This window comes from Dipteris shenzhenensis, chromosome 13 (assembly GCF_047967505.1).
Source record: "Dipteris shenzhenensis isolate YYH24624 ecotype China chromosome 13, Dip_SZ_1.0, whole genome shotgun sequence".
Taxonomy (NCBI): domain Eukaryota; kingdom Viridiplantae; phylum Streptophyta; class Polypodiopsida; order Gleicheniales; family Dipteridaceae; genus Dipteris; species Dipteris shenzhenensis.
In genome coordinates this window covers 16,500,180-16,523,193 of record NC_141608.1, presented here as the reverse complement: position 1 = coordinate 16,523,193, position 23,014 = coordinate 16,500,180, and the positions used below count along the sequence as shown (strand labels likewise).

At 42.9% G+C, this 23,014-nt stretch overlaps 1 protein-coding gene across 2 annotated transcripts; it reads right to left on the bottom strand.

Moving 5' to 3' along the window:
• Positions 1-3,553: 3,553 nt before the first annotated feature.
• LOC147895093 (uncharacterized) lies at positions 3,554-22,779 on the bottom strand. 2 transcript variants are annotated; one of them, XM_087384262.1, is made up of 10 exons: positions 22,608-22,779; positions 22,419-22,516; positions 22,211-22,284; positions 22,015-22,108; positions 20,275-20,361; positions 19,970-20,023; positions 13,293-13,486; positions 13,121-13,203; positions 12,882-12,982; positions 3,555-4,642 (listed from the first exon to the last, which is right to left on the bottom strand). In XM_087384262.1, the coding sequence occupies exons 1-10, from the start codon at positions 22,693-22,695 to the stop codon at positions 4,334-4,336; spliced, it is 1,182 nt and encodes a 393-aa protein (XP_087240388.1). In that variant the 5' UTR covers positions 22,696-22,779; the 3' UTR covers positions 3,555-4,333. The 2 variants fall into 2 exon arrangements, with proteins under 2 accessions (XP_087240389.1, XP_087240388.1); XM_087384263.1 differs by lacking the exons at positions 19,970-20,023; positions 20,275-20,361 and having other exon boundaries at positions 3,554-4,642.
• Positions 22,780-23,014: the final 235 nt, after the last annotated feature.

Sequence of the window (23,014 nt, the reverse complement as noted above, 5' to 3'; positions counted from 1 at the left end):
TGTTTATGCTTTCCATTTCGTTGGACTCTGAACTTGTACACACGAACGTTTTGTAAAGCTACACCGCAACACAGAAGGATCTTGTGCGAAAAAATCACTCGCTCTTATTTTTACCTTGCTCTTCTTCATAGAATGAACGTCTGCAGCTCACGCTCGTCTTTGATTTCTGCCCATCTCGCAGAACCAAATCCTGCAATCTACACTCACAAAGATGGATTCCTTGCTCAGGAGCTATCGAGCTGAATCTCATCGTGCACACATAAGCAAAGATTGAAGGAATTTCTCCTAGGTTTCTCTTCAGCCCACTAGATGCGAAGAAAAGGGGTAGCATCAGCACGTAAAGTCCTCAATGTCTCGATGAGATTCTAAGTGAAGGTTCCTTCCTTAAGCATCAAACACAGACGCAATGAAAAGGGGATGAATGCCGATTGCATCCTGCTGACATAGATCTCGAAAGCTGCTACATGCAGTTTTCTCAGTCGCAGCTAGCATATGGGATTCGTGTAAGCTAAAGCATATCAATTTTCTGAATAGAAATTTCGTGCTTGCTCAGCATGTTGAAGCTAACTAGTTGATAGTACGTTGCATAAATTTGAAGCTAACTAGGTGATAGTACGTTGCATAAATTAGTATTAGAGAAAAGATAGACAGCTTCATCTCCTTGCCTCCTCGGATGATAGTCATTTGAATGTTCTATTTTGCTACCTTCAGCTTCCCAAATTGGAGATCCTGCCTATAATCAGTGATCGAGATAACGAGCACGTAGAGGATCAATGCAAACACATTGATAGCACCCTCCTACCAGTCGTCTTGAGTGAGTACCATGCTTTTGTACAGGAGACTTCTTGGGATAGGTGTTGGAACTGAAAACTTCCATGGGCTTCTGAATTTGCGAAGTGTCAGAATCGACACCTTTCTCCACATGATGATCAGTACCCTCAACGACACCAAGCTGCTGTAGGGACGCCAAATCCATCCAGCACGTTCTGATCATTATTAGCAGCGTTATTAACAGCATGATTGATCACTCCAGCCCCGGCTTCCTTAAAGTTAGTATCAGCTCAAACAACTTGCACCCTCATCCTCAATTTACTTGGCCTTTCCAATCTTTGTCGTTCTTCTTCGATACTTCGCATGGACGTAGCAATTGATGTCAGTCTTCTGAAAATGAGGGCGAGGTGAGTTTAAGTTGTCTGTAGGACCTTTGTCTACTTTCTCAGTCTATCATATTGCACCTTCAAGGCGGAGGAAGCAAAATTTCACAACACAAGGGGGTGGTGGGCGGACGACTCTCTTTAAGACAATTTTCCCTGTTGAGCATTTGATTTCTTGCTTTCCTCGCTCTGAGTGATATTATTGCTCCTAGAAAAGCCTCCTCCTGAGCAAGAAGATCGACCTCGTGAAACACTATCAACCAAGGAAAACTATATCAATGAAGGAACTCTAAGAAAGCAAGATAATTTTTGAGTAAAAAAGCAGTCGCTTTTGCCTTTGAAAAACATGATTGAGACCATTAGATCTTCCAAGATCAACGTTCAAGACTCTGACAAGTGGCTTAATGAGGGTTGAGAAATGCAAAACTTCCCTCTAGACTGCCTACCCTCAAGCGTTCAAAAATATTTTAATTAGTGGAAAAAAGGATGACCCACATTTGCACCGTAGTGCCACCTTAGCTTGTATATATGGCATTGCTACCTTAGCACCTATGGCCATCATTTACAATTATAGACAATGGCTAACACCCTAGCACATGCAGAACACATGGATGTTGCGCATGGACATGACATGCAATATCATCACATGTTATTTTTTATTTTAAATAATTAAAATTTATAACTACAAGGACAATAGTTATGCTAGCCCTACCTATACGTCAATCTAGAGATCAAGCACCACAAAAAAAATTGCATAGAACGACGAGTATACCTATGTCATAAGGCAACCTTTTAATCAAAGTGGCCCAAATCAATTTTGACCACGGTTTCACATATTAAGGCACAAGTTATTCACATCACTTTAATCTACTTTTATGCATCATTATTCCCAACAATCAATGCATATGTCAAGACTCTATTTTTAGCCAATCAAGCCATATTGGTCATCTTGCATCAAATTTCAATACAATCATTATCGAGACATTCTAAAAATCAAATACCATAATTAAAAAATAAGAAATAAGGGGATTGTACATGTGCACAAGAAAGGGGCACACACAAAAAAGGAAGGAGAGTGGTGTTCACATGCACACAAGAGGAGGCTATTTTAAATCATATGACAACATAATATTATTGAATTAGAACAGCGAATTGGATGATAACAATTATTATACTTGAAATTTTGTGGAGTGCTATCATAGAGATAGAGAAAAGGCAAGAATCTTCTACAACATAATATGACAACATAATATTAGAACAGCGAATTGGATGATAACAATTATTATACTTGTAATTTTGAGGAGTGCTATCATAGAGACAAAGAAAAGGCAAGAATCTTCTACAACAAACTTGACAACAACCTTTACAACCGAGAGTCCATAAATAACAAGCACACTAACATAAAAGAGCTCAATTAGTACTTAATCTCGTGAAATTCTATGTCAAGGCTCATAATTCAAACCATCAAATCTTAGAAGCAATACAAAGGAGAATGTATCCATGGATAATAATAACCATACAAGATCACACGAATTGACCGCATGGTTTAAGGCAATGCATGCACAAAGCATAGGAAATGCTTTTCTTCATTGTAACGGTTGCACAAAATCTCGTCAATTGATAACTATAAAAGACATGGAGTTACTTTACCATTTCATTGCATAGTCAAAGAGTTCTATAATTCAAACAAAGTCTCAACAAACGATTAAGAAAAATGAACATCTATTCAGAGAGGTTTCATAGCTTCTCATCAAAACCAACCTACTTATTTACAAATTATGATACAAGAGGTTTACACATATCTCAAATTCAAAATTTTGGTTTCACTGAGCAAACAAACTGTGTCAAAGACCTTCAATAAGTCTATTTTCAAAAGGATGTCTGTATCGAACAGATGTTGCCTTTGACTCCATTATTAGGCCACGCCGTGTATGAAAAAAATATGTCATATGATAGCCTAGGAGAAAAGAGCATATAAGCAATTATCAACAAGATAATCCATTTTGAAGACCTAATGCTCTTTTAGGGTACTTTCTTGAGATGCACATCACTCACACATTATCTATTATCCTTCTTCTACAAAGAAAAATAATCAATGCATTTCAGTAAGCATCCAATTTATAAGGTGAACAATTACAATTGCATTTTGCATACCAAAATCTACATAAGTTATAATATCCACATCACAAAAGGTTATTAAATTCTAATATTCCAATCCATACACAGATGCTCACAGAATCTGCAGAGAGATTGTGATGAAATTCTTAACTAACAAAGAATTACAAGTAACATGCTACAAATTGTTATAAAATTTGTTAAAGAAATAACAACTCTTGGAGACTTAGGGGATATATGGCCAAAGAAATGAGCATATTCAAAATGATAAATATTTTATGAACATTTGGATTTAATAATATACTTCTCATACGAGTTTATAACTCGTGTAAAGGTTTGAGTGCAGTTCACAGGAGATGTATTTTTGAAACTGCAATATTACAGACCAAGAGGATCTTGCACTGAAGGTCTATTTTTTCTTCCTTTCTAATGTATAGTTGTGGCTGTTTGCCAATAATGATATTGGGAACAAACCAGCAAAAAAGCCAATATCATTGATCATAGGCAAATCCTACCTGACTTTCAACAAATATAGATTCAATGATTCGCAAGTACACCCGGTTGTGTATTTAAACTTGAAGCTCCTTAAATCCAATGTCAGACTTCATAATAGAAGTAAACATAACTGAAAGAAATACATTTAAAACAAGCTGTAGGATTGTTGCAGCAGGTTGGACGGAAAATTGCCCAATCAACTTCAAAGAAGCTCCTCGGGTTCTCTTTGCTTTGCAATATCATGTCATGCATTGGCCATGTTTCAGCATGATTTGAAACAATGCTTCACCTTGCTTCCTGTTTCTCACTTCCATCCAGCAAACACCTTGGGCTGGTTGAACTCAACTTATTCGAACGTTTCCCCTGCTGAGGACTCACAAGCCTTGTAAAGATTTAAACTGGCCAGAAACATCTCTTTAAAGACCTTCTGGATATTCACTGATAGTACAGTAGCATGACATGATGGTTTCTTTCACATGGATCGATCTGTAATTGTACTATCTCCACAGCACAAAAGGATGCAAGCATTAAGAAAATCATCAACTTTTGACGACTTAGCAGCCCACTCATCACTCTTCAACAGGTTTCCTTGGACTTGCTGCACTCTTATTAGATTTGACTTTACTGAAACCAACCAAACTCTCTCGTTCCAGCTTCCCCAGCATGACACAAAATTCATTTAAATTCTCTACTTCTTCCTTGAAAGGCAGACGCAAGTCTCTCCATTCAAAAGTCGCACTAATAGACTCTTTGCTATCTGTGGCGTCATTCCCAGCACCTTTCGTTTGTTTGGAGGTCTTCTCTTGTGCTTGCGAGTCTATACGCACCCTAGCGAGAACATTTAAACCCCATCTATCTGCAGCAAAAATATAAGCATCCTGCAAATATAAAATAGTTGATTAATCGGCAGTTTACCATGGTGGAATAGCACTTATCAAGGAGTTTAAATCCAAACCAAAAGACTCTCAGTCTTAAAATTATGTATGGCCAATGATATATATGGTCTTAGAACATAGTCTAGGTACTCTAAATAAATGGAGTTGCTTCTGCGCTCCTTGGGGGCTGCTATGTGCCCTCCATAAGCTGATGTACCGCATGGTTTTCTCTATTGTCCCATAGACCTCTGGTCTCCCGTGGACATTAATAGACTCTATCTATCTATCTATCTATCTCTATATATATATATATATATATATAAGGTCAGCCAGGCTCCACAGGCCTCTCTCTCTAAGGTCACCTCTCCAACTCTACGGGTCGCCATGCGTCGCACGCCAGCTCCAGACCCAAGCAGTCGTTTCAGCCAGGCTCCACAAGTCACCACCGCTGCTCAGCCCCCACGCAACTTTCTGCCCATAGTCTCACTCGCGGGTGCCTTCAAACTCCTGCTCCAGCTCCGGTCATAGGTCGCACCTCCAGCAGCAGTTTACAAGTCGAGCCTACCGTTCCAATCCAAGTAACAGCAGCGGCTCCCAGGTCACATTTCAATAGCAGTTCTATATATGAAAGTAAAAGAGCAGGAATCTAGAGTGAACAATAGAATGATCTTACACATGGGGGGTTGGAAGATGGCTGCCTTCATGATGATGAGAAGAAAGAGATAGATGACATAATCATATGCCTATAGAAGGAAGTACCACAAGTTGAATGGGATGAAAATGATATATGCAATATCATGCAAAAGGGCACACAAGCATAGGTCTACTTCAGAGGGAGGGCCCGTCGCACCACCAATCCAACCCTAGCCCTCCCAACTTGCAGCTCCAACCAGCCTCCATTCAGCTTCAGCTTATCCTAGGTCGGGCTAAACCCCTAGCCCAACTTGGGGGTTAATCATAGCGGAGAGGTACCCAGGTCTACACATGCCATTATGGTGTTTCCCAAGATGAAGAGATTCGCCCCTTCGACCCCAATGTCGTATTGTGGCATTGCAGCGACACCCAGCCCATATGTAGACTGTCAAATAGCTACTTTGGTGACGAGAAATAATATACACATGCCGATCCTCAATGAAAATGTATCAAGGTAGTAGAAAATGTATCAAGATAGCAGTATCTCATAAAGTCACAGGTGGCCGCATGACAAAATAAATATAACCCTATGATGTGACGCTCCAATTTTGTATATGAAATATTTTGGAATATATATCACAAATAGTGTTCAAAAAGGATGGTTTTGATGTTTTAAAGGTTTTGGAAAAGTTTGGTATTGGTCAAAAAATTTTGGTTTTTGTCCATTATGGTGTCGGCTGGATTTTGCGGCTTGATTTTGAGTTGGTTAGAGAAATAATTTGAAGAAACTCTGTATGAGAGAATTATAGATCTTGTTGAGTAGAAAAACTTTATCCTAGTGAAGAATTTGTGGTTCACTCGTTTGCATCCCTGTATGGAGATCCGAAGTTGCTAACAAAGTGGTTTTGAGCTAAAAGTGCATGTAGATTTCCGTGTCAAGAGTTGCAGGCATTAGACGGAGGTCGAGATGGAAGAATTAGCCATGAAAGGTCATGCAAAGGGAAAGAAGAGGGTCCCATCTTCGAGATGAGCTATTGAGCTTGTCCATTGGATCTACGAGGCAAGCGTGGTGATGCTCCGAACAGGGCCGTTTTCATGCCTTATAAATTTTATTTATTTTTATTTTTATTTTTATTTTTTTTTTAAAGAAACGTCAAGATTCCGTACACGTTTGCTATCAAAAGCGCACGCTAAAAGAAGGTGAAAAGCACACACACGCTTTTCGAGAAAAGCTGTTTTTCCGTGCAACCTCAACTAGGAGGGCTTCTTTCTTCAAGGAATGGAAGGATTCTCCTTTCTTCTCTGAGACTACTACAGGGTTGAGGTGGCACTTTCAGCCTCAGCCTTGGTTGTTTTCCACCTCACTCTGAGGGGGTTTTTTTTTATTTATCCTTATGATTTCATGATGTATTCCGCTTTAAGCTTGCTCTCGCGGGTTTTTTCTCTCTCTTAATATAAGTCTTTTTTTTTAAAAAGCTGTTTTTGGCCAAATTTGGGAGCTTTTGGTCGTCTTTTTTTGGAGTCGTGAAAGGCTATAAAAGAAGAGGAGATCGTGAGAAGAAAAACACACAATCCAACGCACTCATATTGAGGCTGAGCGAAAGAGAAGAGAAGGCACGCATCTCGAGGTTGCTCGAGTGAAGAGAAGGCACGCATATCGAGGCGCTGCGAAAGTGACAATAGCGCACACGAATCGAGGCAGCGCAAAGAAGAAGATAAGATCAAGATATTTTGAGAGTGAGTGTGATTGAGATTTGATCATTTGATCATCTGATTTGAACATCTTCATGCGAGTGAGAGTGAGAGTGAGAGTGAGATAGCTCGGGGGTGGACGGGTGATATCAAGCTCCTTCACGGAGTGATTCTTCTCCAAAATTATTGTAAAGACTCATCAGTTTGATTCATACTGCAATCTCTCTTCTTGTTCATTCGTGATTATTATCTTGCTACAATTTTGATCGTGATTGTGAAAGAATGGTGCGTGACATATGATTTGGGAAAATATGTCAATACACCAAGATTGTTAGTCAAAATGTGAATATCACACAACCGTACCTACCAACTTGGAGCAAGTCTTCTTTCTACTCCCTCACTAAGCATCCATATGTAGTTTTCTAAATTTACATATGCTCTAGATCTCATTCTTAAAAAGCATCTATTATACTGATTAATATAGATGATTTGGTTTATTAAAAAACACTAAAGAATCGTTCTTCTCTTATACTCAGAACACCCACACTCCATCACGTCCATGCAGCTTGTGTATACATCAACAGTAAATACATCTAAGTGCCATATTGTTGCTTATAAAAATACACAAGCATGGTGTGCCCACACAACCACACATAAATCCAGACATAAGTATGTATCTATGTGTACATATTTATGTGTGTATGAACATGTCAAACTGCAGCTGAATATGCGAACAGAAAAGAGAGTAGAATTGACTAGTGAGAGAAAATACTGCGCAAGAAGGGCAAGCGAAGTTCAGGGAAAACTCTGCGTGTTACTGCTGAGAAAACCTCCACATAGTTCTTGATGAGCATGGTAGACCACTTGGCACTTCTCACTATATGCAGTGGTCCAAGTGGGGGAGGGGCTATGCCTCTTTTGTGGGTTCCTGGAAAGCATTCAAAAAGCTGCTAGAACATAGGAAAGTTGACTTGATGAGTCACCTCACAGGAAGTGTAGGGAGGATCCAATAGATTGATGCAAGCACATACCAATGGAGTGGTTGGAGACAGAAGATATGACTTGGTGCGTCACCTCAAGGGAAGTGCAAGGAGGATCCAACAGATTGACACAGCCACATACCAATGGACTGGTTGGAGACATATGATATGCCTATTACTTGCTCTACTTGGATAGGGGCTCTTTCAAGAGTGGCATTCCTCTACAGGTTATTGCCCTTCAACGTGTAGGTATTTGATGTCCACTCATGAGGTAGGATATCCAAATCCACAGATGACATTTTGTTGGAGTCTCCTTTCAACCTATGAGGATCTTAGGTTTTGTGGAGCATGGTTCCGACTCACAGAGCTACCTTGATCCTAACCTGCTTTTTATTGACCTAGGTTCATGGAGATGTGGCTCTATGGAGGTGTTCCCATAGAGTTCTTATAGTGGGACCCTAGGAGTGAGAGTGCATTGTAGAGAAGCACCGAGAGAAGAGCCTCCCCTTCTTTCGTTGCACTGTCAGTATTGCCAAGAGTTTCCAGTTCAGCTGCAGAGGTTACAAGCCTCCCAAATCCACTCATTGGGAGAATTTTCAGATATCTCCAAACTTGCAAAGGATTTTCTAAAAGAGACTTTGGAAATCCCTCAAGAATAGAAAAAGCACTCTTTTCTTTTGGCCTTCTATTCATGGAAGGATTGCAGTGAACCTGTGGAGATCCAAATTTGGGACACATACGCTACTTGTCCTCGTTGCATGTCGGCAATGAAGTCCATCCAACATTGCTTATGGGATTGCAGACAAGCAAGGATAGTTTGGAAGGGGGTTGCCAGGATTTTCAATACTTCTACCCTCTCCATTCTTCATGACTTGGGGCTCAGTTGCTTGGCCTCAGGTATTCTACGAGAGGCATGACTCTTGATGAGCTTTCTCGATGGGCTACACATAGTCGAGTCATGCTCTCTTGATATTGTTCTTGCCTCACCTCCAATGAATGAGCACAATCGTACGACTAGACTGCTTCTCTCGTTGACTGGAAACTAAGGTAGAACTGCACCTCAAAAGACACTAGGAATAGGTTGGAAACTCTACCTAAACACTGTAGAAGACTAGGGCCAAATGACCCTATTTATAGTAGGGAGGAATGCACTGCAGACAGGCTCATCTAACCCGACTGGCTGGCAGCCTAGTTGGCACTAGAGTAGTATAAATGAAGAATTGTGGTTGGCTAGTGTTTGCTTTAGTCGATTGACCCGACCCAAGGTAGGTCGACTGACCCAATCTTGGTAAAGTCGATTGGCTTGCCTGGTTAGCCCTAACTATCTTGCAACTAGCCAACCTAAAACAAGTTCCCTTCACCAGCCCTACTCCCTAGCAGATTGTCGTGAAAATAGCCCCCAAACTAACTTCACTTGTTATGCATGAATTCACTAATAGTGATTGCCCTGACTGTTCAGACACCCGTGTGTCACATAGTGGCAACTGTTTCATGCTTGGTACTTCATGCATTTCTTGGTTCAACAAGAAGCAGAGTACAGTTGCTACTTCTAGGTGTGAAGCTGAGTACAAAGCAACTTTTACAGCTACAGTGGAGTGTGTTTGGATTCGGAAGCTACTTGCATATCTTTACACATGTAAGATTGCTCCTACCGTCATCTTCACTGATAGTCAGAGTGCTTTGGCTGTTGCACGAAATCCAGTTTTCCATGCTCGCACAAAGCATATTGAGATTCACTATCACTATGTCAAAGAGAGATTATCAACAGGTGATATTCAATTGTCTTATGTTCCCACTGAAGACAACTTAACAGATCTTTTTACAAAGGCTCTATGTCGACCCAAGTTTGAAGCTTTTCGACAAGCTTTAAACTTAGTACCTTTTGTGACTTGATCTGTTGTACTCTGTACAATCATAGGTTGCTATATCCCTACAGAACGAACATGTGCAACCATGACATTAGATATTCAGGTATCCTAAGCCATGTCCAGGATACTTCAGCCCATACCATGGAGGAGGGCTTGTAGGCCATTATATGGGCTATCCACTTATTCCTTGGTATGTGCCTTATAGGCCTAGTAACAGTAAGTTAGGACTGTTAGGTTGCTATATCCCTACAGGACGAACATGTGCAACCATGACATTAGATATTCAGATATCCTCAGCCATGTCCAGGATACTTCAACCCATACCATGGAGGGGGGCTTGTAGGCCATTATATGGGCTATCCATAGGTGCCACTTATTCCTTGGTATGTGCCTTATAGGCCTAGTTACAGTAAGTTAGGACTGTTGGTAAAGTTAGTTCATGTACCACCTAGTTCAATTAGGACACTTAGTCCAGTTAGGGAATTTAGCCCTAGGGTTTTGTCATATTGGCTCCCTCTTGAGCCTCCATTCATTGTAGCAGCATTTTCAAAGCAGCGTTTTTTGCTTTCTCCCACTCATTTCCGAGTTCCCATTGCTTGCCATAGCCAACAAAGTCGTATGATTGGGACACTGATTCCATCATTACCCTCCACATACCATAGTTGTTGCCGTCTAACCTAATGTTCTATCAAGAATGTAGCTAGAACGGGGTTCTTCACCGGCTTCTTAGTCATCTCAAGTATCGTGGCAGCAAGCTTCCTCGTGTAAAAGGGAGGGTGGGTGGGAAAGAAAAGAAATAAGAGGCTGCTAGCTGAGTTTTAAGCAAGACCTCCTTCTTCTTGCCATAGACTGTCCACACCTAACCCAACAACAGCGACCAACTCTTGTGAAGGGAGGGTGGGTGGAAAAGAAATGACAAAAGGGGCTGTTTGCACACTTTCAGCAACGCCTACTCCTTGAATTGTGCTGGCTTTCAGCAACATCTTCTTCCACAAACTGTCCATGCCTCAACCCAATCAGCAACCACCTGCTCCTGCCCTGTACGATCTCCTAGTCCAAGGCTTTACATGACCTTGAGCTTTGATACCATGTCAAAGTGCAGCAGAATATGCAAACAGAAAAGAGAGAGCAGAATTGTGACACGAGAGAAAGATTACTGTGCACAAAATTAAAGAGATGTACGGGGAAAACTCCACGTATTACTGCTGAGAAAACTTCCAATGAATGAACACGACCCCAGGGCTGAACTGCGCCTCTGGTTGACTGGAAATTGAGATAGAACTGCACCTCAAAAGACACCAGGAATAGGCTGGAGACTGCACCTAAACACTGTATAAGACCAGGGCCAAATGATCTATTTATTGTGGGTCTGACTGGTGGGTCTGGCTAACCCAACCTGGTCAGGTCGGTAGACATGACCCAGGTCAGGTTGGTTGGTTGGCCTGGTTAGCCCCAACTAGCTGGCAACTAGCCAGCTTAAAACAGGTCCTTAACCAACCCTACTCCCTGGCAAAGTGCCCTCGAAATAGCCCCCAAACTAACTGAATAAATACAAATTTCTCGAGTGGGCACACCCACATCAACCTGGTCAGGTCGGTTGGTTGGCCTAGTTAGCCCCAACTAGCTGGCAACTAGCCAGCTTAAAACAGGTCCTTAACCAACCCTACTCCCTGGCAAAGTGCCCTCGAAATAGCCCCCAAACTAGCTGAATAAACTACACGTTTCTCGAGTGGGCACACCCACATAGATGGCCTCACTCCCTAATCTACAAACAAAAGCTGACTACCTTTAACAGAACAAACATACATACATACATACATATACATATACGTTCAATGATGTGTGCTTGTTTGGTGTTTGGTTATGTGGATCTCATGTGTGTGAGTTTTGTGCGTGTGGCAAATCATGATTGCCAATCTGTGAGCTTCGTGACGATTCATGAATCTTCAAAGTTCATAGGACACAGACACATGTATTTATGTATGTATGTAAGATGTGTGTGTGCATGTACACTGTTATAGATAAAAATGACCAAGGTAAAGGGCATAAATATGTGTGTGTGTGTGCTTGTATGTGTGGCAATAGTATAATAAAATATGGTGTGCATAGGACCCAGGGTTGAGGTGGCAGGGCATAACCATGTGCCACCCTTCCACATAAGAGGACCCATAGGTGTGTTGTACATAATCCATGGTAGTTATATTATAAAATATTAAGGTGGCATGGTTCCTCCATGTGCCACCCCTCTATCTAGACTACATTTAGTAAGCCATGGCCCAAGAACCATGGGAAAAGTAATATAAAATAGGTGGAGATGGATATTATCTTGGATTATTCTCTCCATGTAGGATAGACCCATGTGGGAGAGGGAGGAGGGTAAATAGTCCAAGAATGCAAGTTAAATATTGGACAAAGTAGGATGAGGTGGCAAGATTCCTTGTGCCAACTCTCCACTTGTTCTCCTAGATGTTTGTGTATATTATAATATAGGAAGAAAGAAGACATGGAAGTTTGATACACTATAGGATATGGAGGTTGAATTAAGTGGAAAAAGCTAGTCACACACAATTGAGAGTGTGTACCCACCAAGCTCATATGAAAGAAACCTCCTCTCACACCATGCATGTGGGGAGGTTGCATTTATTAGAAGAGATCCCTCTTTTGGCTATAAAAGAAGGGGGCTATTCCTTGATGGGACACGCTCGCGGCTCATCCTTGTATAGCCACCATTCTAGTATGTTGATTTCTCCATCCTTCCTTTCAAATAAAGCATGACTCTCTTCCCTTATGTCTCCATCTCTACATCCCCTCCCCCTCATCATGTACATGCTCTTCTTCCCCCTCTCCCTTCCCCCTTGTGCCATAGTCTCCTTTTCATCCCCGCCCCTCTTAATTCCTTTCCCCCTCCCATGTTAAAGCTTCCCTCTTAATTCCTTTCTCACTCTGAATACAAATCTCTGTCCTTATACATAAGCACATACATAAATACCACACAATCTAATCTAATCTTTATCTACTAAGTGAACAGTATGTATAAACAGGAGAAAGGAATACAATCAAGCTCACTACCTCAACTTTAACTCGCAGAAACCAAGCACACAATAGCCTCAAACCCAAGCGCCTCGCATTGCTTTGATTGATTCCCTCTGCGACGATCGGCATTAACGGTGCTTTGATTGTATCAAGCCACAAAGATAAAGCATGATCACTAAGAAATAATACTAAAAAAGGGCACCCTTTCAGCCCAGTTGTGCTCAAACACATTCACCTCCCAAAACAGGAGTTCTTAACGAATCAAATAAACTTACAAATTGCATCAGGGTAGCTTTCTGAAGCCTCTAGAAGGTCCACCATATGCCTTTCTCCCAAGCTATCTACAAAGTAACATGAACTGAAGAAATATCCACAAACATGAACGTTAAATTCTACATGTAAAGAAGGCTTCAAGCAACGCAGAAATTTCTACTTGAAAGAGTTCACCTGGTATCCAACTGGTAGAAAGCATCTTCTCCTTCAGACTCTAACATGGAAGTTAGTGCTTGTGTACGTGCCTGCAGAACATGACCTCCAGCTTCCAAAAGAGCCTTGACAGCAGGACTTGACTGCTTGACAGCTTGCTCTGATTCAGAAAGCAGCTTCTCCAAAGTCGTTTTTATGCATTTAACACCCATGTTCTGGAAAATATGGTTTGGTCAGAAGCTGAATCACTAAATTGAGACAATATTCTTTCGAACGTTGATAAAAGATACAGCTTTCCACACAATCTTCTAGCAAACTTTGTGTGGATTCTCCACATAAGCTCTCACATAAATCTCCTTCACCTTTCTAGCAACTCACAAGTCAAGAAATTAAAAAGGGGAGAGAGATGCAGAGACAATAAAATACACAACATGAGGTGCCATTATTCAGCATGCCCTCCCTTGCTAAGAAAAAGGCCATTTTCCGATTTCCAATTACAAACGAAATTTGCTTTGCTAAAACTTTTCGCAAAAATGTAACCAATATACTTCAGCATCTGCAGAGAATTACAGAGGGACAAACCATAAATATATGACTAAGTACTGTCACCCATTGTAGTCCACAATGTTGTACTCCAGGGTGTCTACCCTCAAGGCAGACAAATGGCCAGATTGCGACAAATTAAGGCTTAACAATGGCCTAAGATATATTGAGGTTGCAGCCTCTGGGAATCCCTGTCAACACCTTTCGGGGTGCTCCAAGGGCTTTGCATGGCTATGGGGTCAGGTATGGAACCCCATACAATGTGCTCCCATTATGAAACACAATGTAGCAAGAAGCTGCCCTGAGACAAGCATTGATATAACACAATGCCATGTCCATCAACAGGTTTCTCTCATACTAAAAACTAGTGGAAACATCGGCGATGAAGATGGTGCCTAGCACAGGCAGTATCTTGACATATTTGATGCCCCCCTCAAAATGGGAATGTAAAGAAACTGATTTGAACGTAGTCTAATCTAGACATGTGACCACCCATCGAATGTTGACCCAGATCTTGTCGTAAATCAGAGAGCCTTCCCTGCATATAGCTTAGATTGAATAGAGCTCGCCAACCCCCTGACCAAGTGAGGAGCTGATTGCACGTTACATCCTGCTCTATACAGTCATCTCTAGCTCATGGGCAGTTAGTTGTGTGACTGCTCAGGGAAAGGCTGAGATACATTCAAAACTGTTATTTGGGTGTTGGAAGGCCTTGATGAGAGCTACAAATGGTAGTAAATTTAACTCTAACATCCTGAAAATGTGCATATGCCCAAAGGAATTGCTACTTTAATACGGACAAGGCAGCATGTCCCTTCTCAATGCAAGTACTCTTGGTTAGACTCAATGGGAATCAGATGAATAAAATGTCTTGCTCATCAAAAGTGAATGAGAAGCCTTATATCCCTGGGTATATGATGTATCAAACATCATGACCCTGGTCTTGGACAAGCCAACTGACAATGCAACCAAAAAATGTCTACCCTCCATCCAAGCACTACTACAAGCCCTCTAGAGAGGATGAGATCCATACCACATCATCCATATCTAACAGATTCAATATGAACATGCCTACCAACGAAGACCCACTTGACCATGTTGTATCACCCTTTCAGTCTATCAATATATAATCCCCAAAATGTAAGGAAAGAGAACAATGTCTCTTGATGATAATACTAATGTATGCATCATCGAGGGGCTTCTAGGTCAAGTAGACAATTAATCAAGACAGAAAAAGTACAAATACAAAAGCCTTTTCAAAAGAGGTGAACGACTTTTGGTGTGAAAGGAGTTCAGCTTCAGAGTCCTCATGGTCCTCTTGCGTTGCCCAATTTCATCCTCTCGATTGTGACCAGGGTAAGCTTGCTGATAAGGGAAAGAGAACACCAATGTCTAAGCGTGACAGTACTAACACATGCATCATTAAGAGACCCCTAGGTCAGAATCAAGAGCGCAGAAATACAGATTCAAAAGCTCTTTCAAAGTCCCCAAAACTATAAATGATGACCTAGTTCTGGTGTGTGTTTATTCTTTAATGTTCAAGGGTATTTGTCTATCCGACCTGGCTTTCCCTTCTGCACTCAGATTGTAACATTTGCAACAGGATTTGGACCCTCCACGTCCAAGTACCCCTGAGCCTCGATACACCATTGGACCAACAGTCCCCAGAGGGAGGATACTACTATTAGAGTTATGTGCATCTCATAGTGAGTGAGGGCTTATTTGTGGGTATGGCCACCCTACTTAGGTTAGGTTTTGCTTTGTGTATATGCCTGTTCCAGGGCTGTAGGTAGGGCTGCATGGCCCAGGCTGTAGGGCTGGCTGACCAGGCCTGACCCTGCAGTTCGGGTCAACCAACCTTGCCTGGGTTGGTTGCCTGACCCTTGGGTCGACCAGATGGCAGGCCCTGGTCGACCACTGCCCGGCCTATATATGGTCCTGCCCTCCTCTGTATTTAGCGTGGTTCTCTTGCTGCATATACAATGGCCATTGCTCATGTCTCTCTCTCTCTCTCTCTCTCTCTCTCTCTCTCTCTCTCTCTCTCTCATTTATGCTTCTGCACACTGCACCACTCTCACATGGTATCAGACATGAGGATGGCCAGGGACCAAGAAAGGGTAGCATTCAGGCGCATTTTTTGAGGGCATTGCCACGTAGAGGACACGTCTAGGGGCCTGGTCATCCGCTGCTGCTGTGAGCTCTGGAGCCATTACCTAAAGGCGATCTGAGGCAGCCCTTGTAGGCAGCTGTTTTGTGCAGTCTGCACATACAGTACAGAGTACAAAGGGTCAGCTACCACTACCACAGGCGGCCTGCCTGTTCGTGGCTGTTTGGGACAGCAAACAGGGGTTGGCAGCAAGGTGACACAGTCCTGGTTGAAGGCGATCTGCAGCAGGGCTTCAAGGTGGCTATCAGTGGCTGTCAAGTACAGTCCGAGGCAGTGGATCAGGGACGGTTTGAACACTCTTCTCACGGCACCCTGAGCCAGTGATAAGTGTGCTCGTGTTGCTGCATCCAAGCTGCGGCCATGGTTGTTACTATCCTTCGTCATCTAGCTCTTCTTCTGCTGCCCATTCCCACCATCACCCGACGTGGAATTCCGGGACATCTTACTGTTGACCTGCTTGGATCCTTGACCCTTGTGCAGGAGCTCGAAATTCTGAGCAAGCTCGTATCCACCTTCGTAATCCCGTGGCCTAAACCTACAAACATACCACTAGATGTCTATACGAAGCCCATGGAGAAACTTGCTCAACTTTTGATTTTCCTCCAACTGCAAACACCAGGGTGAACTTGTTGGCATATGATTCACCGTCTCAGAATCCCCCTGATGCATTTCATAGAGCTGACTGTGAAGTCTATCCAAGTACTGAGGTGGCAAGAACCGTGATCAGATGTCCTTCATAATTCCGTCATTCTATAAAGCGGTGCCTTCTCATCTACATCATGGTGGTCCTTCTGCTACTTGAGCCACCAAGTGATCGCCTCACCTATGAGGTGCATGGATGCTAGGATGCAAGTGAAGTTGAGCTTTCCTGGAAAACAACGTTTGATAGGTGGTTGGACTCTCTCCTTTCCTCCCCATGTAGTCGAAGAAGAGAAATCAGAAGTTGCCAGTCCCGTTCTTCCTTCTTCCGAGCACTACGCTCTTGTTATTCCTTCTCCTCCCGAGCGGTACTCTCTTTGAGCTCCCTAGCCTCCTGAGCCTTGCGATCCCGAAGTTCCTTGGCTTCCCAAGCCTCACGATCTCGGAGTTCCTTGGCTTCCAAAGTCTCACAAACTCGGAGTTCCTTGGCTTCCAGAGCCTCACGATTACATTCTTCTTTCACCTCCTGAGCTGCTCTGTAGCATTCTCTAGCGGCCCACTCACGATCGTCCCGCATTTCCTAGAGTTAGCCATGCGGTTGAAGAGACTCTCGGACTGTTGTTGCTGCATCTGCATCATAGTTGCATCATGGCTATCATGGCAAACATCGGAGCTTCTGCAAGATTCTATGGTGGTAGGGTTTGGGAAGCAAATCCCTCATCCCCACCCATGTTGGATCTCTCACTTGTACTCATGGTGTCCTTTCCAAGTCTTGATTGTACCATAAAACAATGGGGCTGCCCATAAACTGACCCTCCCTATCCCAAGAAAGAAAATATGAGGCTCTGATACCAATGTAACAAGGAGATAGCCTAACTCACTCTCTCCCCTGCTCACTACTATCTAAACTAAAAGAATAATGCACTCAAAACACAAGTGAAGTTGTGGAGTTGTTAGAAACATGGTGAAGGGAGATAGAGAGAGAGAGAAAGTTAGGGAGTGAGGTACTCACACACACTCTAGCACCTAGTGCATATGGGATAAGTCCCATGATGACACATGGCACTCACACAAGACACTCACATAAACTAGTACTAGATCACCTAGTACTACACACTAACACACTCTTTGACTATATTATCTCCGACACCCCCCTTCAGAGCAAAGAGGTGTGAGACCCAACACGCAAGAGTAGACCGATCCCCCCTCCACCACAATACTGCAAAGAGCAAGTCCAACTATCCAACACCTCCAGTGTGTGAGTGACTTCTCAGTCAATTTGAGATCGGCAAGGGCAAACCATCACTCGTCATCCCCCCTTACTCTGAACTGGGTGGTCAAGACCATCAACCAAAGTAAAACACAATACAATCATTTTTGGGGGACAACCCAGGGCAGAGGACCTCTTATTGACTCCAAATACATTCAATTTAGAGGGACAACTCAAGGCTGAGAACCTTTATTTGACTCAACACAAACACGCAGCATCACTGGTCATCATCTATCACCTCAGAGAGGGATAGATCATGTAATATAGCAAATAGAGCTTGCTCCTCAAGTCCAATACATGTGGCGTATATATTCTCGAGCTTGTCCAGTGTCTCCTTGGCTAAAGGAGTGAGGTCAAGATGATGAAGTAGCTTGTTAGCCAACCTCACACCAATAAGCGCTAGTGCCTTGTCATTCTTCTCATCCCAAGCTGAGACTTGTTGGGATTGATCTTCACCACGAGGGCGAGGCTCCATGTGTGCAAACTAAGGGAACAAACTCACAACACCAGCTGAAGAACCAGCAAGTATGGTGGCTGGTCTTAGGATGCCAAAACGCAATAGCAACCTCCACGTGTGCAAGTGGGCAGACATAAGTGGTTATAGGTGCTCCAAATACAAACCCTAATCAAAACACAGCAAGAATATGCTCCGAAATGCAGAACTGAACCAGAAATGGAGCTCTTGTGGTCGTAGTAGCTGCTTGAATTGCTGCAGCAGGTCCGAAAGCTGCAAAGTGGCTCACTAGGGCACCCCGAAGTGCAAAGGCTGGTCACCAATGTGCAAGGAGGCTCCCTAGAACAGTTCCAAATGCTGTAGCTAGACACTAGTCTGAAAATCGGCTGTAGTAGATGCGTTGGAAGCCAAGAGACTGCTCAAAAAGGCCCAACATCCTTGGGGAGTCACACGTGTAGGCACCTCTTGCGGGAAGTGCCGACCCGCAAGCAAAGAGGGAGCCAAAGGCCTAGCTACAGCTCCAAGATGGCTTGAATGAAGGCGGCTGGCTGCAAGGACAGAAAACGGAGGTGGAGTAGCTATGGAGGAGGTAAAACAGGACGAAAAAGGAGCAGGGCTGAGGCTGCAAGAAGAAGGGCTGAAGCAGAATTAGGGTTAGGGCAAGGGTGACATGGCAGCAATGGAAGGTGGCTCTGATACCATGCTAGAAACATGGTGTGAGGGAGAAAGAAAGATAGGCTAAGGAATGAAGAAGTGATACTCAAATGAAGACATAATGAAGGCTTTCATTCATTCATCAAGTATGACAAGACAAGTGAAGTACAAGCCTTATGTAGGCTACTCACACACTCTAGCACCTAGTGCATATGGGATAAGTCCCATGATGACACGTGGCACTCACACAAGACTCACATGCATAAACTAGTACTAGATCACCTAGTACTACACACTAACACACTCTTTGACTATGATATCTCCAATAGGAGTGAGTGAGAATCAAAGGGAGAGAATATAGCTGGACTCTGAAGAGGGAAAATAAATATTGAACAATGTCTGGCCCAGAGGGCTGAATACAACTGTAAATAAACAAGTACTGTATGGAGGGAGAACCCTCACTACAAAGAAAGAACTAAAGAATGTTGTACCGGACTGAACCGAATGAGGACTATCTGAAAGAGGGCTGGAAGGGGCTACTGGGCTGCTGCAGCTGCTCCTGCCCTAATTGTGGTCCCAAAGGCTGCTCATCATAGGCATGGACTTTCAACTAAAGGGGAAGTGCTGGAATAGTGAGTTTATGGTCTTATGTTGTTATACATCAGTTAGTGTGGCAGGTTGGGTTACTATGTGAAGACAGGTTCCAGGAAGCAAGGATAGCATGCAGGATGCAACAAAGGGCAAAGATGCAGTAGGAACAGGCCTGGGAGCAAATCAGAATTCTCTGTGGGACAAGACTGAATAACCCAACCCAAAACCAAAATGACAATTGGAACCTTCCCCTATTGTCGTCAAGGGGAGTAAAGCAGGAGGAGATATCTAGAATAAAGGGGGAGCTTTTTATGCTCAAGCTGGGCTTGAATTAACGGCACATCATCAGACAATTATAACAACAGAAAGGAACATCATACCTCGTCATCATCCAGTATAGAAAGAGTTCCCACAAGAGCAGTGTGAGGTGGAGCCTATTGAAACAAATTTTGGAAAAGGAAGTCAGTAGACTTAAATATTCCTTTTGAATGTTTTCAGATAAGGAAAATAATGAAATCCTGAAAATTGCAGTGATGATCAGGCCAGGCATCACCAAAACCAGATTTGAGAAACTTATCATAAGATAGTGATAACTCGCCATGCTTTCCTCTAGTTTTTTAAACAAATAAATCTACAATCTGCAGCCTACTGTGAAAGCAGTGTACAAATTACATGCAAAACTTACTTTCCTCACTTGGTGGAATGCCTTCATCAAAGGGTAAGGATCAGTATGTCCAACTATGAAAGATGCACGGTTATCAATAAGTAAATTCTGCATTGAAAAATGGCGTCTTTCAGAGCCTTGGACACAAAAAGATTCCAACTAGCCTCACATCGAGACTTCTTCTCAAACCCCTGCTTTATTTATAAATGCAAAAATGCATAATGCATGGAATGTATACATCCAAGTTCTGCTGAAATCATAAACTAGTGTATTTGAAAAGGAATAACAACTTTGTACTCTTGAAGACTCCCAACTAGGGATTCAAATCAACCAACATTATAGATATCAGTCCCTCTGAGTATTCATACTTCATTAAGAGCTGAGATACAGCATCCAAACAAAACTGCCCTTTTTAGACCTGGATTGGTTTGAAATTTCAAAGGAAAGCACAAGAAACCCCTTGTATGTCCAATGACACTGAGAATTGATGATTGGCGTGACAGACTTGATAACTTGTTTCTATGTCATTGAACGAGAAACAGTCTTTGCAAGAGTTTTGGAAGAAACTGTTGGCCCCTTGCATATAGCGAGCTTGTTCCTACTTAGGTGACAAACAAACATTTCTTCAGATCATCTTCATAATTGCTGTACATGTATACAAACATAATGAATATCAACCTGTTTGAGTAGAGCCGACTGCAGAGCATCGGCATCATGCTTTACAGAAGGTTTCCCCCTTTGAACTCTTCTCATGTTGAATGAAACTTGACAGTCAAGCAGTTATCTTGACGCTCTTGAAAGCTTATTGGACCAAAAATGATATTGCCACAACCTTTATTCTCTTCAGGTGTGTTTGCCCATAATCACAGCAAGCACTACGAGGTGAACAACATTTGATGGCTAAATTCTATATAGCTGGCAACTGGAAATTGGTGCTCTTAGGAGATGCTTCTGGCTACCCATCTACTCTTCAAGCCTGCTGGACCTTCATGGGGGGAGTAGTCTGCTACTCCATCTGGTTAACTAGGAATCAACTTGTCTTTTGGGAGGACCCCCGCTTTGGCTTCCGAGACAAGATGATACTGAGCTCCGTGAAGTGTGGTCTTTCAGATTGTGGTGGAGAACTCTAGTAAGAAAGTGTCTTAAGGACATTGGTAGGGTTTTGCTCTGAATTACCCTTATGTTCTCTGATGTCCAAGCGCAGGCCTAGGGCACTGCCCATCTGTTGGGCCACCTTTGTATTAGGGGTTTTTTTCTGGGTCTAACCCCCCATTAACAATATTCGGCATGTTTAATTTATTTTATTTTGGAAAAAAAAAAGTCTTCTATTGGATAAACTTTGTTCCTTGCTCTATATACGCAGTGACAAGATAGTTTTAGAAGTGAACAAAATTCCACAGAAAGCTACAAAATGCCATCAACTTTATTCAGTCTTTTGTCATAGGACTAAACATAAATAAAAAGGAAACCAGAATTTAATGTCAAAAGAAAGATGCGTTATCCCTCAAGCTCTTCCTAGGTAATTAACACGTATCGTCCATTAAAGCCGTAGGAAAGCGGTCTTATGCGATGCAAATGTGGACAAATATGACAGCAGCGGGGCGTTCTAAATGCCCGATGCTAAGAAGGTGAGTGTCTGACAATTTTTTTGGGTGGCACACTCGGTACTTTGAAAAAAGGGCACGGATTAATCGGTGCATCAATCAAGCGAAAACTGTTCTTGCTGCACCTTCACGATGCAGCTTCAGGCAGAAAACATACCGGGCAATGCGGGCTATCTTCCGGTATCCAAACTAGTGCTTTTCCCTTAATAAACACATATTTTGCAAGGTCCCCATCTGTTTTTCCTGCTTTTCTGCAGCAGTACAACTAAAGTTACAAACCCACGTCATCTTGCAATCCAATAGACCCCCCGAAAGTTGACGAAAACGAGAACGCTACAGGCCAGGAGCCTTACTTTCGCTCTCTTTTGTCGGATAATTTAGGCTTTACTGTCGTCAGTTGACCTCGCCAGTTTACCGCCAGGATGTTCTGCGAAATGAACACAGGACACAGAGACTCGTCAATGGCAGCTTCCATTGTGCATTTGAGTGGAAACGCTCTGTAGCGATTCAATTGATACGCAAGAAAAACAAATGGGCAGTCGGCAAAGCGTGAGCGGACACCTTGCACCTTTCAGCGATACTCAGGCCTCCATCTTTGGTGTCGCGACCAGAGTCCGGGACAGGGTCGAGAGAAGGGCCATCACCAGCGCAGGCGTGCTCTGCACCACGAGTGTTTCAAACAGTTATGCTGCCAGATAGTTCCTGGGGGAATGAGAGTCGAGGAAAAGGGAGGGAGAAGGGAGAGCTTACGAGAGAAGGAGCGGTGACGGAGATGGCGAAAGGAAGGGTTGTTGCAAAGACGGTGTGCCATAGCCAGGTAGCAACGAGTCCCCGCCATAGCCAGAGAGCTTGCAAAAGCTTTCAAATTTATGAAATTCAAGGGAAGGCCCTTTTGTTAATAAGAAGGATGGTTTCCAGTCAATTCCAGATCCTCCAAGGGTTAGGGGAGGGCCACACGAAAGGCTTCCGGTAACCCGCCGAGAGTCGAATTTCCGTCGGATTCTGACCGGGAAAGGGCGGCACTTGGACCTTCTCGGTCGTCAAGTTGAGCTGGCAGGCGTTGGCCATGACTTCGCTTGAATTTTTTCGTTTCAGATTTGCCGGAAGTTTGTAGGTGTGCATTCTGAATTTTATACAGTCCGGACGGCTGAGATTAC